Here is a 15447-nt window from a genome sequence, read left to right as displayed (position 1 = left end):
ATACATATGCATATATCTACTCTTTTTTTTTTTTAAGATTCCTTCTCCATAAAGGTCATTGCAGAGTATTGACCAGAGTTCCTTGTGCTATACAGCAGGTCCTTATTAGTTACCTATTTTACATATAGTAGCATGTATATGTCAATCCCAGTCTCTCAATTTCCCTCTTTTGCCCTTGGTAAGCTTAAGTTTTTTTTTTTTTTTTTAACATCTGTGACTCTATTTCTTTTTTTTTTTTCTATTTTTAATTTAAATATTAAAAATTTGTTTACAAAGTTGTGTTGGTTTCTGCCATCATGCCTGCTAAGTCGCTTCAGTTGTGTCCGACATTTTGCGACCCTATGGATGGTAGTCCATCAGGCTTCTCTGTCCATGGGATTCTCCAGGTGAGAATACTGGAGTGGGCTACCATGCCCTCCTCCAGAGGATCTTCCCTACCCAAGGATCGAACCTGCCTCTTACGTCTCCTGCATTGGCAGACTGTTTCTTTACCACTAGTGCCACCTGGGAAGCCGGGTTTCTGCCCTACAACAATGCAAATCAGCCATAATTATATACACCTAGCCCACCTTCCCTAGCCTCCCTCCCCTTCCCACATCCTATCCCTCCACATCGTCACAGAGTACTAGACTGGGCGTCCTGTGCTACACAGCAACTTCTCACAAGCTATCCATCTTACACTTGACAGTATGTATATGTTGATGCTACTGTCTCCATTGGTCCCACTCTCTCCCTCCCCCGCTGCGCCCATAAGTCCGTTCTCTACATCTGCATCTCCATTCCTTCCCTGTAAATAGGTCCATCAATACTATTTTTTTAGATTTCATATATATGCATTAATATCTGTATTTGTTTTTCTTTTTCTGACTTACTTCCCTCTGTATAACAGGCTCTAGGTTCTTCCACCTCACTAGAACTGATTCAAATTCATTCTTTTTATGGCTGAGTATATATGTATAAAATTCCATTGTATATATGTACCACATCTTCTTTATCCATTCATCTCTCAAGAGACATCTAGGTTGCTTGCATGTGCTGGCTATTGTAAACAGTGCTGCTATGAACATTGGGGCACATATGTCTTTTTTGATTATGGTTTTCTCAGGGTATATATGCCCAGTAATGGGGTTGCTAGGTCAGATGGTAGATTATTCCTAGTTTTTTAAGGAATGTTCATACTGTTCTCCAAATGGCTGTGTCACTTTACACTCCCACCAACAGTGTAGGAAGGTTCCCTTTTCTCTACATCTTCTCTAGCATTTATTCTTTGTAGATTTTTTTGATGATGGTAATTCTGTACAGTCCTATATATTAACCGATTTTAGGGTCCCAGTTACCATGCCTCATCCATCTACCCAGACAACTGATTGCATCTTACTGAGTTGCCTCAAAGATTATCATATGCCTGGGTCACTACTTATTGCCTGACATCATATCTTATGATAACTTTGGACTCTTTGATTGTTTGGGCCTCCCCCAATCTTTGCCGCACAGAAGTTATGGTTAATTCTGCCTCATTTATAGTTTTGGTTTGGCTCATGATATGATATGATAACTGGTCCTAAAGGTAATCTATTTTCTAAATAGGAATAAAAAAATTGCCTACTTAAAGAAAAATGTAAACTTGTAATAATAGAAAGACTCACTATGCATTATAAAATAAAATATTTTGGGTGAGAGAATGTTGATAACTTTAGCACTAGCAATTTATCCACAAAATCAATTCCAGTACTTGTCAAAATTCATTGCTTTTTTAAGTGCATGCTGTAAACATAAGATGTTAGAATTTTAACAGATTGTCATATCCTAACGTGGTTCAACAGAAGCAAAGGCAAAAAAAAAGAAAAATCACAATCAGTGGAAGGAGACTGAGGGTAAAAGGCTACCTATATAAATGAGCATCTTTCTCTTTCCATGTCAGTTCCAACAGCTAATGGTTTACCTGCTTAGCTAAAGTTCTGTCTTATTTGTAAAACATTATTAGCCAATAACAAATGACTGGGTTTATATTTCATTCCTATAGTTTGAATTTGCTTGTCATTGGCATTTAAACCAAAAGTCACTATTAATACTTTCATATATTAATACCTTTCAGCCAACATATTTATATATTTTAAAATTAGAATATTAATTAAAGAACAGCTGATGAATGTTATTCATTCCAGGTTCTAGAGGTAATAGATCAATATTTATATCTGAATCTATATCTACATAAGCATTCTTTATCTAGTTCTATGTTTATATTCAGTAAAACTAGAAAATGAATGTAATTACTCAATAGTCAGACAATGGGGAATACATTCATTGTTCAATAATACTAGAGGATCACTTGGAATTATCCCATTTTTCTTTACCATTTTGAAGTTTAGATTTGGAAAGCATTTTAAATGATCTAAATAAATATCTGTCTATTCTTACATTACATTAAGTTGTATTACAATGCTCTGAATTACCTACTGCACATTCTCTGTCCCTGAAAACCAGGAAATGGCCTTGGCCTTGTATTCACAACAAATGGAATCAAATGTCTGCATGTTGATGACTGAGAAACAATGAAACAAAGATAATCAATCAGATTAACTCTTAGTGACTAAAATATTCTAACTGTTAATCAATGAAAAACAGCCCAAGAGGACAAACCTAGACTACAAGCCACAAGATGAGAAATGGACAATACCATTTATCATCTCATCCTTCCATGAAGAAAGACTTTACCATAGTGTTTTTCTAGACAACAATTTACAGTCCTTCAGGCAGACAGACTATAGAACCAAAGACAATCTCACAAAGTCTTCTCAAACTAAATATTTCCCTTCTCTAATGCAGCTTGAGTATTGGAATGTCTTGGAAGAAACTTGATTTTGAGAAGGAGAAAGCATGAATTTATAAATTGTCCAGCTAAAAGGAGTGGACTTTCTTTAATGATTCAAAAAGATAACTGCCAATACAGAGGAAAATGTTACTAGCCTGTGAACCCTTTGAAAAGTCGGCAGGGGAGTGTAGCTGAAATTATCCCGGTGCCAATTACTCAGTGAGAGTTTGCACTCAATTAGGTCAAGCAAACATCCCTCTTTTTTTTGTCCCCCTGTCCAAGTTAACTCACAACTTTCAATCTCCAGGGTGCAGTTTTGTTCATCCAGAGGATATCTCCGTAGATCCATCATGCACGCAGCTGTGGTTGTGATCCTGTCAGGGTGAGAGAGAGAAAAGAACATTGTAAAGATGGTGACTCTCATTTCCAGGCTTTCTAGCCCTGAATCATGCCTACTAGATGGCATCAAAGCTTTGTGATTAAAAAATTTTAAAGATAGGCAATGCTACTTTCTTAATTTGTTCCACCCTCTCCCTCCCATTCTGTATCCAAAACTCCGTTCTCTAAATCTGCATCTCCATTCCTTACCTGGGATAGGTTCATCAGTACCATTTTTCTAGATTTCATATATAGGCTAGTAGAAGTTTCTATATAACACAGGCAGCCCAGCCTGGTGCTTTATCACAACATAGAGGGGTGGGATGAGGATGGGGAAGGAGGAAGGCTCAAGAGGCAACAGATATATAGTTATGACTGATTTGTGGTGTTGTATGGCAGAAACCAACACAACATTGTAAAGCAATTATCCTCCAATTAAAAAATTTAAAAAAGAAATATAGTAAAATGATCTAAAAAATAAAAGTAAATAAAAGATAAAAATTGAAGACAGGCAGATTGAATTTGAGTCTTTCTTTGCTGCTCACTAGCCATGTGAGGTTGGGCTAGTTAATATATCTCCAGGAGCTTCAGTTCACCCATCAATCAAAACACCTACTGCACAGAATGGCTGTGAAGATTAAAAGAGATAATGGGTATGAAGCTCTTAACCCAGTGCTTCATACTTAGTAAGTGCCCCATGAAGGATGGCCGTTATTATAGCTATAAATTATCCCACAGCCCTTCCTATATTCACTAGCATCCTAGCAATGTCTTTGTCAATATCTGCAGCATGGCTGGCTTTACAAGGAGGAGAACATCTATCTATGTTATGCATCAAAGCCTACCTCCCTCTCCTGCTACAACCTAATGATAAAACAGCAAAAGCAAAAAAACAACAAAATTTGTCCTTCATGACTTTTAATGCCTCGCACTCTCCACTATTAGAGAGATTTGTTAGATTCATCTCTGAGTCCCTGGCCCATAGCATATAGCCAGTAAAGAAATACTATCCTAGTGCTTACACCCTATTTACCAACTACAGTTTGGCTTATGTATTTATGCAAACCCAGGGATCCTGACTCTAGATATCCTACCTGGGTTTCCACGATCCCTCCATTTTCTCAGCTGGGCTAGTTTCGTGGACTGTGCTGAGTGTTTGAGAGGAACTGAAATCTTATGGCTAGTCCACTCACACATACATTTGATATCACTTTGGGATTGACAAAATATTTTTCTTAAAAAAAGTGAATTACCTTGTCCTCTTTTCACAAAATAAGGTGTAATAATGATTTTTTTAAAATTCAAGATTCAAACTTAATAATAAGCTTTCCTTTTAATCTTAAGGCCCAGGAGTTACAGCACTGGAAAATTCCCAAATATAAGTAGAAGTCCAGCTATATCTTCTTATGGGGGAACTTCTTTGTTAGAAGACTACTGCACACCGTGTTCTGAACCTAGCATGTTTACATTGATGACGCATCTTGGATTTGGTTCTATATTAGTAAATAATAAGCCATCTGTAAAAAATTTACTACAATAAGCCATCTGTAAAAAATTTACTACAATGTATTGAGTTGTATGGAAATACCATCATTTATTTTCCTCACCACCCTCTAGTGGGAATTTATGTTGTTTAATATCATTTACTTTTATAAATAGAGGTGCTCTGAATATACTGGTGTACTCTATGATACTTGAGTATGTTGACTGGCTATTTCTAGAAAGGGAATTGTTAGAAAAAAAGGTATATGCATTTAAAATTTTGCAACATTGCTGCTCATCAACAGTGTATGTAAATTTGAAAAAGTTCTTTTCATACCTGTGTTTTGTGAAGCTGTCAAGGCAAGTTATTGTTTTGGTGATTTGTGTTAAACTAACAGGCACCTTCTTCCTTAAAACAGTATTAGGCATAAACCTTAGACCATCCTAATTTTTCTTTGGGTTTCTTTGTGAAAGTTAAAAGTGAAGATTCTCTTTTAAGCCTCTCTTAGATAAAATGTTGGTCAGTTAATCAGATTTATTTGAGTATTAGGCAAGAGTAAAAGGAATTTTAAAGTTTAATTTAAAGAATTTCAAATGTTTTACAAAAGTTGTGGTTGTATTCTAGAATTAGCACATAAAAGGGTTTTACTAGATTACTTTTTGCTTTCTGCTCCCATAATCATGTGACTTGATTGATTTTTCTCATTTCATAATATATCATGAATAGCTTTCATTGTCTGAAAATACAATTCCACCACATTCTTTTTTGGTCTGCATAGTGGGGGCTTCCTTGGTGGCTCAGATGGTAGAGGATCTGGCTGCAATGCAGATGACCAGGGTTTGATCCCTGGGGCGGGAAGACCCCCTGGAGGAGGAAATGGCAACCCACTCCAGTATTCTTGCTTGGAGAATTCCGTGGACAGAGGAGCCTGGGGAATATAGTTTATGGGGATGCAGAGAGTTGGATACAACTGATAAACTAACACTAAATGTTTCAAACATCTTCAATAAGACAACATAATAAATATTTAAAAGCACTTAAAAACATCATCTCTCTACCATATTCTTTGTTTAACTGCTGCTTATGAATAAAAAGGATTGTGAAAATGTGAATGTTTTCTAGGAATTACTAAAGTGCAGCCATCCTTATGATCCTATGACTTAGCCAATTATTTTCAACCAGGAATTGCTTTTACCAACAGGGGACATTTGACAACATCTGGAGACAGCTTTGACTATCAGGCTTGGGGTGGAGGGTTGATACTGGTGTCTAGTGGGGGTATGACCAGGGATGCAGCTAAACATCCTACAGTGTGCAGTACCTCCCCAACAATTAACAATGTTCCAAAATGTCAGTAGTGCCACAGTGGAAATACCCTGCTATAATGGTGCTTTCAAACATTTTTCCTCTAAGGAGACTTTTAACAAAATGGAAACTTACAGAGAACCTCAATATATAAAATACAAATGAAATAAGTGAAAGCCATATGTTGTTAATGCAGATTTATTATATAAGTTCAAATGTTGACATCTGTCTTAATGTGAGCACACATGAAAGCAGGAATTATGATAAGAGTTATGGTCTTCAATCTTCCTCAGTGCCAGTTATTTTTGTTTTGTATTTTATTTGTGTGGTATTGAGAAAATCCTCACAAATATGGAAACACTTGCCTCTAAAATCTTACATGACCAGTCATGGGCTACCCTGAATTCAGAGAAAAAATATCCATTTGCTTTGTAATCACCTGTATAATCAATGACACCTTTGCAGATGTTTTAGATACATTCAAAGGCAATGGCACCCCACTCCAGTATTCTTGCCTGGAAAATCCCATGGATGGAGGAGCCTGGTAAGCTGCAGTCCATGGGGTCGCTAAGAGTTGGACACAAAGAAGCGACTTCACTTTCCCTTTTCACTTTCATGCATTGGAGAAGGAAATGGCAACCCACTCCAGTGTTCTTGCCTGGAGAATCCCAGGGACAGCAGAGCCTGGTGGGCTGCCGTCTATGGGGTCACACAGAGTCGGACATGACTGAAGCGACTTAGCAGCAGCAGCAGCAGCAGCAGCATAGGTGGTTGATCTCTAATAGATACTTGCTGCTGCTACTGCTAAGTCACTTCAGTCGTGTCCGACTCTGTGTGACCCCATAGACGGCAGCCCACCAGGCTCTGCTGTCCCTGGGATTCTCCAGTCAAGAATACTTGAGTGGGTTACCATTTCCTTCTCCAATGCATGAAAGTGAAAAGTGAAAGTGAAGTTGCTCAGCTGTGTCCGACTCTTAGCGACCCCATGGACTGCAGCCTACCAGGCTCCTCCATTCATGGGATTTGCCAGGCAAGAGTACTGGAGTGGGGTGCCATTGCCTTCTCCTTAGAAACTGATTAAAAGGAGAGAGAGGGTGGAATGAACTGAGAAAGTAGCATTGACATATATACACTATCATGTGTAAAACAGGTAGCTAGTGCAAAGCTACTGTGTATCACAAGGAGCCCAGCCTAGTGTCTGTGATGATGATCTAGGGGGTGGGATGGGAGGAAGGGAAGGAAGGCTCAAGAGGGTGGGCATATATTTATATATATGGTTTGTGTTGTTGTATGCAGAAACCAGCACAATATTGTAAAGCAATTTTCCTCCAGCTAAAAAAAATGGAAACTACTTGGTGTTCCATGCTCCGCATAAACTAACCTGGCAGCACAAGTTGATATTATGATGGCCTAGAATGCATTAAAATGTGGCATAGGACACATTATAGTGTACATGCTTATAGTTTAAGATAAATGCAATATTTAAATAAAATTAAAATAAGATATGTGTGGAACAAAGCAACTTTGGGGATACTTAAGAACACTACATGAACCCCCTTGTCAGCTTTTCTAACTTAATTGACATCATTTTTTGACATGTCATATGGTTAGTTTACCACATCATATCAACATCAGGACATGCTGAACCACTGATTCACACATTGTAAGGCTGTGGAGGTTTTACAAAGCAGTTTGAAATGCCAACAAAGCATTGTCAGTAAAATGAATAACATGTCTCATGCTTATGGGTACTACAGTTGTGAGTGATTAAAAAAAAAAATGAAAAATGAATTTTGGAAAGCATAATGGAATTGACCATTGCTATCTGTTATGATCAATCCATTCAGCAATCAATACATATGAGAATTTTTTTGATATCACATAGGAAATCTGTATACCACACCAGAACTCTACCTATAACCTGATGAGTTTTCAACTGTGATTGCTTGGGTGAGTTCATTTCTCCTGCCCCAAATCCCATTAAGATACCAAAGAGAACTAAGTCATCACAATTCAGAAAGAGGAGATCAAGGCAGCTTCCAGAACTCGAGCTGTGCGATATTCCTGACTTCCTCTACAGAGCACTGACATTAGTGGAACAACGTCCTTCTTCGAATCTAGATGTTCCAAATTTTGAATTCTCAAGAGGATTTCACTGGCTCAACTTGGATTATGTGCCAACACTCCCCAAATTATTGTTAAGGGCAGGAAAGAAAGCTAGGCACAAACAAATGCTATCACCAGGGACCAGAAAGGGTCTTTCATCTAACAAGAGAGGAATTACTAAAACTCAGACAGGGACCCTTATACAAGCAGGTACTCATAAATTCATGTTGTGACCCATAGAAATTTATGCAACAGAATGCCAGTCTCTGCTAATTTAAGAGTTTGGTGTCTCTAGATTTTGTAATACATATGGCTAAGTGAGTTGACAATCCTGAACTCTTTGTGAGAAAAATTACTCAGCGAGAAGTCTCAGGAGCATCAACAAAACGATGTCATTTTGTTGGGCAGAGTGCTGTTCGGCTCTTGTCTTGGGTGTGAGGCAACAATGAACATCCTGAAAAATGACTGTTCTTTATGTTTCCATTTGTTTGCGATTTCTCAGCAGTGGTTAAGTCACCTCTACAACTAATTAACACATCCTCATGGAAATGTTCCCAACATTGTGAAGCAGTCTGATATTAAAAATCTACAGAGTTAAAGGTGCCAAAGAGCACAAAACTGGATAGGTTGAGGGCTTTGAAACTGAAGCATATTTTGAATTTTTAAAAATGTTCACACTTAATCATTCATTCTCAGTGTGTGAAGATATAACTATTGGCTATTGGCAAATGAAAGTACAATAGGGTAGAACCAGCAAAAGGCAAAAGTATCAAATGATTGTTTTTCTGAACTCAGACTTTCCAGAGGTACAGATTCATGATGGCATAACACTCATCTGTCTTCTTTCAAAGACATTTAGAATGACTTACATTATAATCCAATTTATTGACATTTTGAAGGTTAGGTCAGAACACTATAATAGGCTGTTAGTTAAACTATGGCCCCATGATACTTTGGAATGAATGGAAATCATGTTGCTATAGTATTTATGTATTAATTTGTGTGCTGCATGCTCATTTACCCCAAGAATCACTGTAATCATAATTCATGTATATTTGATGTCCAAGAGCAACATGACTCTCATTGCTGATAAGACATCCAGGAAGTCCTGGTCCTTAAGTAGCTTAAAACCAAGCTACACACACACACACACACACACACACACACACATATACACATACAAGCATGTATACATATATACATATGGACTGTGCATTTTTGCAAGTAAGAATGGAGACTTAAGTAAATGAATGAATTATGTTGAGATTTTCCTATAATCTTCAATCTTATAGGGAGGAGCTCCAGGTTTTAAACATGATCTCTGTAGAGTATAACTGTACAACTTAACATAATCTATATAAAAGGAGGCTTCCCAGGTGGCACTAGTGGTAAAAAAAAAAAACCCACCTGCCAGTGCAGGAGATGCTGGAGACTCGGGTTCAGTCCCTGGGTTGGGAAGATCCCCTGGAGGAGGGTATAGCAACCTACTCCAGTATTCTTGTCTGGAGAATCCCACAGACAGAGGAGCCTGGACGGCTGTAGTCCACAGGGTCGCAAAGAGTCAGACATGACTGAATTGACTTAACATGCACATATAAAATGAATATGAAAAAGTAGAGAGGAAAAAAGCCTGAAAATTCTATTTCCTAATCATACTCCCAAGATTGTTGAGAGTGATAGTGGGTAGCAGTATAGAATGATATCAGTATCCCTCTGCAAGTTTGTTTGGAGAATGTCCCATGGCTGCCTCTGGCCTCTAGGCTGTACCCTTAGTCCATGTTAGATTCATCATCCAAAGAAACCAATGAAAGATGATGGATGGGTTAGCCTAAGTCATGACCCATGTGTGCATAGATATTTTCCTGTAGCTAACACTGAGTTGTGTCTGACTCTTTGTGACCCCATGAATCGCAGCACGCCAGGACTCCCTGTCCATCACCAACTCCTGGAGTTCACTCAGACTCACATCCATCGAGTCGGTGATGCCATCCAGCCATCTCATCCTCTGTCGTCCCCTTTTACTCCTGCACGCAATCCCTCCCAGCATCAGAGTCTTTTCCAATGAGTTAACTCTTTGCATGAGGTGGCCAAAGTACTGGAGTTTTAGCTTTAGCATCAGTCCTTCCAAAGAACACCCAGGGCTGATTTCCTTTAGAATGGACTGGTTGGATCTCCTTGCAGTCCAAGGGACTCTCAGGAGTCTTCTCCAACACCACAGTTCAAAAGCATCAATTCTTTGGTGCTCAGCTTTCTTCAGTCCAACACTCACATCCATACCTGACCACTGGAAAAACCATAGCCTTGACTAGACAGATCTTTGTTGGCAAAGTAATGTCTCTGCTTTTGAATATGCTATCTAGGTGGGTCATAACTTTTCTTCCAAGGAGCAAGCGTCTTTTAATTTCATGGCTGCAGTCACCATCTGCATAACTGGCACCAAATTTTGCTTTTGGTAAGCTATTATGTTTAGGAAAATACCTTGGTATTTAAACGTGAAATCCTGAGAAAAAAAGACATGAATGATAAAGAAACAAAAGGAGGTAAACTGCTGTGAGATTTGTGAGGAATTTAGGTGTGGAAAAACAACATGATGGAGTAGCAAAGCATTTTGTAAGACAGTATTCAACTTTAAGATTTTTACACTGCTATTATAATAAAATTTTTCTCTATTTCCCCAATACTTCCCAGCCCAGTAAAGTCTTATGTAAATGTTTTATTTTCATTCTTGTAAAATGACTGAATTCCATATTTTGATAACATTCATGAAACAGTATTCTATAAATCAAATAAATTCAGCCAAATTGGAACTTCAAAGCCAGAGATGGTCAAATCAGAAAGCCCTTTGGGAAGCCTCAGCAACCCTGCAGAAGGTATTGGACTCCCACAAGTAATGGGTTGTGTGTTTAAACTACTTTTATTTAGATTTTAAGAGGCAGAGTGATCTTAGATAATACTATGTTAGAATCCTCCATGACAGGACTGTGCTAAGCACCATACTTACTATATTAGTTACCTATTGCTCTTGCAACAAGTTACCGTAAATTTAGTAGTTAAAAACAGCACAGATCTATGCTCCTACATTCTAGAGATCTGAAGTTCTAAAATCAAGGTTTCAGTAGGGCTGTGTTCCCTCCGGAGGCTCTCCAGGAGAATCCATTTCCTTGCCTTTTCCAGCTTCTAGAGGCTGCTTTGCAGTCTTGGCTCAGGTCCCCTTCCTCCATCTTCCTCCATCACTTCAACATCCGCTTTTGTCCTCACATCTTCCCCACTGACTCTCCTGCCTTCCTTGCATAAGAACTCTTGTGATTACATTGGGCTCACCCCAGATAATCCAGGATAATCTTGTTTCAAAATCCTTATATGAATCCTGTCTGCAAAATCCCTGTTGAAACCTAAGGAAATGTATTTACAGGTCCTGAGAATTAGGACATAGACCTCTTTAGGGTGCTGTTATTCTGACTACCATATAAGCATTATTTAATTTATTATTTATGAAAGCCTGATTATGTTGATGCCATTTTATGCCAGTTTCAAAGATAAGGAAACTGATATCTGATGAGGTTAGAAAATGTTTCCAAGTTGACACAGTCTGTAAAGGAGATTCAAATTCAGATACTCTAGACCCAGGAGCTAAATTTTATTATATTTCCAGTTATTATATTCAGGTCAGATAAATCTAAGCAGAGAACAACTGGTTCAGTAAAATTTCTCCCATAAGCAGTAAAACATATTAAACAACTAAGAGTTGACCTTATTATATATTTTCAGTATTCATTTAGTTATCACTAATTTAGGGCATCTTTTAGCCACTCAATAATGGGTATAAAAATGATAGAAGACTTAGTAGGAATCATGCAATACTGTAAGCATGGAAGCTACAGCAGTTACAAATATCCAGCTGCACCTTTCTGCTGTCACAATTTTTTGTTGTTGTTTTTCAATACTGTCAGGTAGCAGAAGAAAGAAGACAGAGCCTTCGTCTATTGATTTAATGAAATAGCTAGGGAGAACATGCTTATGTCTCAATTGGGACTACTAGCTCTGCCATTTTTCTCGAAATACAAATATATCACCTTAGACAAATGTATATGTTATCACAAAAGCATGACAATCACTCAGGAAGGAGATGGTTCAATCCTACTCTTATTTGATTGGTGTGTTTGGTTAGCTTTTGGATGCCTTAAGTTTGTTGTATTCCACAAACAGAGGTATTATGTAAGTGAATATAGAATGGAACAGGCAAGAAGAAGAGGGTTATCATATGAATAATCACATTCAATGCTTGGTACATAATAATCTCTCAGTTAACCCTAACCAGGCTCCTCTGTCCATGGAATTCTCCAGGCAAGAATACTGGAGCAAGTAGTCATTCCATTCTCCAGGGACTGTTCCTGACCCAGGGATCAAACCTGGGTCTTGTGCATTGCAGGCAGATTCTTTACCATCTGAGCCACTAGGGAAGCCCCATTATTATTTTTAAACTGTATGCTTCTAAATACATTACATACATACATATAAGGTATTCATTGGAAGGACTAATGCTGAAGCTACAGCTCCAGTATTTTGGACACCTGATACCAAGAGATGACTCATTGGAAAAGACCCTGATACTGTGAAAGATTGAAGGCAAAAGGAGAAGGGGGTCAGCAGAGGATGAGATGGTTAGAGAGCATCACCAACTCAATGGACAAGAATTTGAGCAAATTCCGGGAGATAGTGAAGGACAGGGGAGCCTGGTGTGCTGCAGCCCATGGGGTCTCTAAGAGTCAGACAGGACTTAATGGCTGTACAACAGCAATAATATGTAAGATCACTAACACAAGTACATTGTAAGGTTAATGCAGGGTCATAGTAAAACAAAAGACTTCAGGTGGCTCAGTGGTACAGAATCCACCTGTCAAGCAACAGATGTGGGTTTAATCCCTGGGTCAGGAAGATCTCTTGGAGAAGGAAATGGCAACCCACTCCAGTACTTTTGCCTGGGAAATCCCATGGACAGAGGAGCCTGATGGGCTATAATCTATGGTGTGGCAAAGAGTTGGACACGACTGAGTGATTAAACAACAATATAGTAAGACATCTGAAAAACACAGAAAACTATACGCAGAATAAAGATGACCCACAGTCTCAGTGTCACGATCTGATTAGTAATTTCCTTTTTTCTAAGTATATTGTTTGATAAAGTTGAACTTACACTGTATTGAATCTTTACATTTACTGCTGTTTACTTAACCATTCCTCTCTTGGATGATGTCATTAGGTACTCTTTGGTGATGCTTTGAAGGCTTCCCTGGTGGCTCAGACAGTAAAGAATCTGCCTGCAATGTGGGGGATGCAGGTTTGATTCCTCAGTGGGGAAGATCCCCTGGAGAAAGAAATGGCAACCCACTCCAGTATTCTTGCCTAGGAAATCCCATGAACAGAGAAGCCTGGCTGGCTACAGTTCAAAGGGTCAGACATGACTGAGCAACTAACACTTTACTTTACTCACACTGTGTCAACAGCATTCTTGTTGCTCCTCTTATATTTTTATTTTTTTGATTCTGCTTTCTTTTCTCCCTCCGTTTTGTACTCTTTGTGCTGAATGTTAATGACACTCTTCTCAGTGCAATCCCAAGCAGTCATTTTCAGGTAATTAGCTATATACCAAATGTTGTGTAAATGGGCTCATTTTTATTCATTTCTGTTGGGCCAGAGTGATTCATGAGCCACTTTGTGAATATGAAAAGCTGTTCATAAATCAGCAGCCTGGGGCAGGGGCAATAACAGAAAGTACTCACAGGGCAATAGTAATTAATAGACCCTTGTCAAGGACCCAGTGATAATCTCAGTTATGTTTTACATAGATGTATTGCTGAATTCAAAATAGACTATTTTCCCAAATTATATCACTATATTCACATATCTGTGGAGTATAAAGGCATATGTTAAATTTCTACCATGCTTAATGTTTCCTAATAACAGTCAGTTGAGATATGTGTTAGGTGGCAGAAAAAACAAGGTCACTTCTAAATTATAACATCTTTTTTGTCATTATCTTGATAAGCAGCAATATCTGTAGTGGACAAACTGTGAGCAATTAAAATAATAAGCCCTTAAATGGCAAGTGAAATGGACTTAGAAATTATAGTAAAAGTCAAATTCAAAGAAAACGTTTACTTTTGATGGAATGCCATGATTTGGTAATCAATAAGTGCAGGATAGTTAAATAAGGACTCAGAATTAGGAGATAAAGCAAATGGACTTTTACAGCTATTCATTTTTTTGGCTTATTTGCAGAACTGCTTTGTTGCTCTGCCACATGACAATTTCTCTCAGAACAAAGAATTGACACATTTAGTGAAAGGTAATCAAAATAATTTCCAAATATTATTGAAGGAGTGAAATAAGATTCAAGAGCAATAGAACATTAAAATACTGCATTGTCTTGGGACAATGGCTTTTTGTAGAGGAGCAAAACAGAACCCCACTTAAATACAAGTAAGGCAATAGCATAAATTGTGGGAAATTTCTAGCTCCCCATGAGACTAAGAGAAGGGCTTGTGAAATCATTTTTTTTTTCATTAAACAAGTAAACATTAAAAATATTTTGAAATTAGTAGGGAAATATTACTCTTAATATGACTACCAACAGCATTGTGGTATATATACTTTCATCGCCCCTTCCCAATGGCTGTGGGGCTTTTGTATGCTTGTAACTATGTTTAGGGTTCTCTCTTCTTCCCTTCGAATCTTAATATGTCAGGATTGCACATTTTTCAGTAGAAAACTGCATCATCATGGACATTTAAGGGGTTTTCCATTTCATCAGTTTGCAAATATCTTCTCCCACCCTGCAGGTTGTTTCCTTGTTTCACTGATGGTTTCCTTTGCTGTGCAAAGCTTTTAAATTTGATTAGGTCAAACTTGTTTATTTTTGCTTTATTTATTTCTTTACCATGAGAGATTAATCTAAGAATATATTGCTATGATTTATGTCAGAGAATATTTTGCCTGTGTTTTCTTCTAGGAGTTTAATGGTGTCATGATTTATATTTAGGTCTTTAAACCATTTTGAGTTTATATTTTTTATATAGTGTCAGGTAATTTTCTAATTTCATTGATTTACATGTACCTGTCCAGCTTTCCCAGCACCACTTATGGGAGAGACTGGCTTTCCTCCATTTTATATTCTTGTATTCTTCTTATAGATTAATTGGCTGTAAATATCTGGGTTTATTTCTGGGCTCTCTATTCTGTTTCATTGATCTGTATGGTATATACTAATACCACGCTGTTTTGATTACTATAGCTTTGTAATAATGTCTGAAGTCCAGAAGGGTTATGCCTCTGGCTTTGTCCTTTTTATTCAAGATTGTTTTGA

The 15447-nt window shown here is 37.9% G+C and overlaps 1 protein-coding gene across 1 annotated transcript in view; it reads right to left on the bottom strand.

Annotated features, from left to right (window-relative positions):
• Positions 1-15447, bottom strand: part of GABRB1 (gamma-aminobutyric acid type A receptor subunit beta1) — a 434698-nt gene that overhangs the window by 105857 nt on the left and 313394 nt on the right. The window contains exon 5 of the mRNA XM_052642080.1: positions 3104-3186. Within this exon, the coding sequence (XP_052498040.1) occupies positions 3104-3186 (83 nt within the window). The remainder of the gene's footprint in view (positions 1-3103; positions 3187-15447) is intronic.

The sequence above is a fragment of the Budorcas taxicolor genome, chromosome 6 (genome assembly GCF_023091745.1).
Source record: "Budorcas taxicolor isolate Tak-1 chromosome 6, Takin1.1, whole genome shotgun sequence".
Classification (NCBI taxonomy): Eukaryota; Metazoa; Chordata; class Mammalia; order Artiodactyla; family Bovidae; genus Budorcas; species Budorcas taxicolor.
Note: the sequence above shows the minus strand (reverse complement) of the source record. Positions and strands in the feature narration are given on the sequence as shown.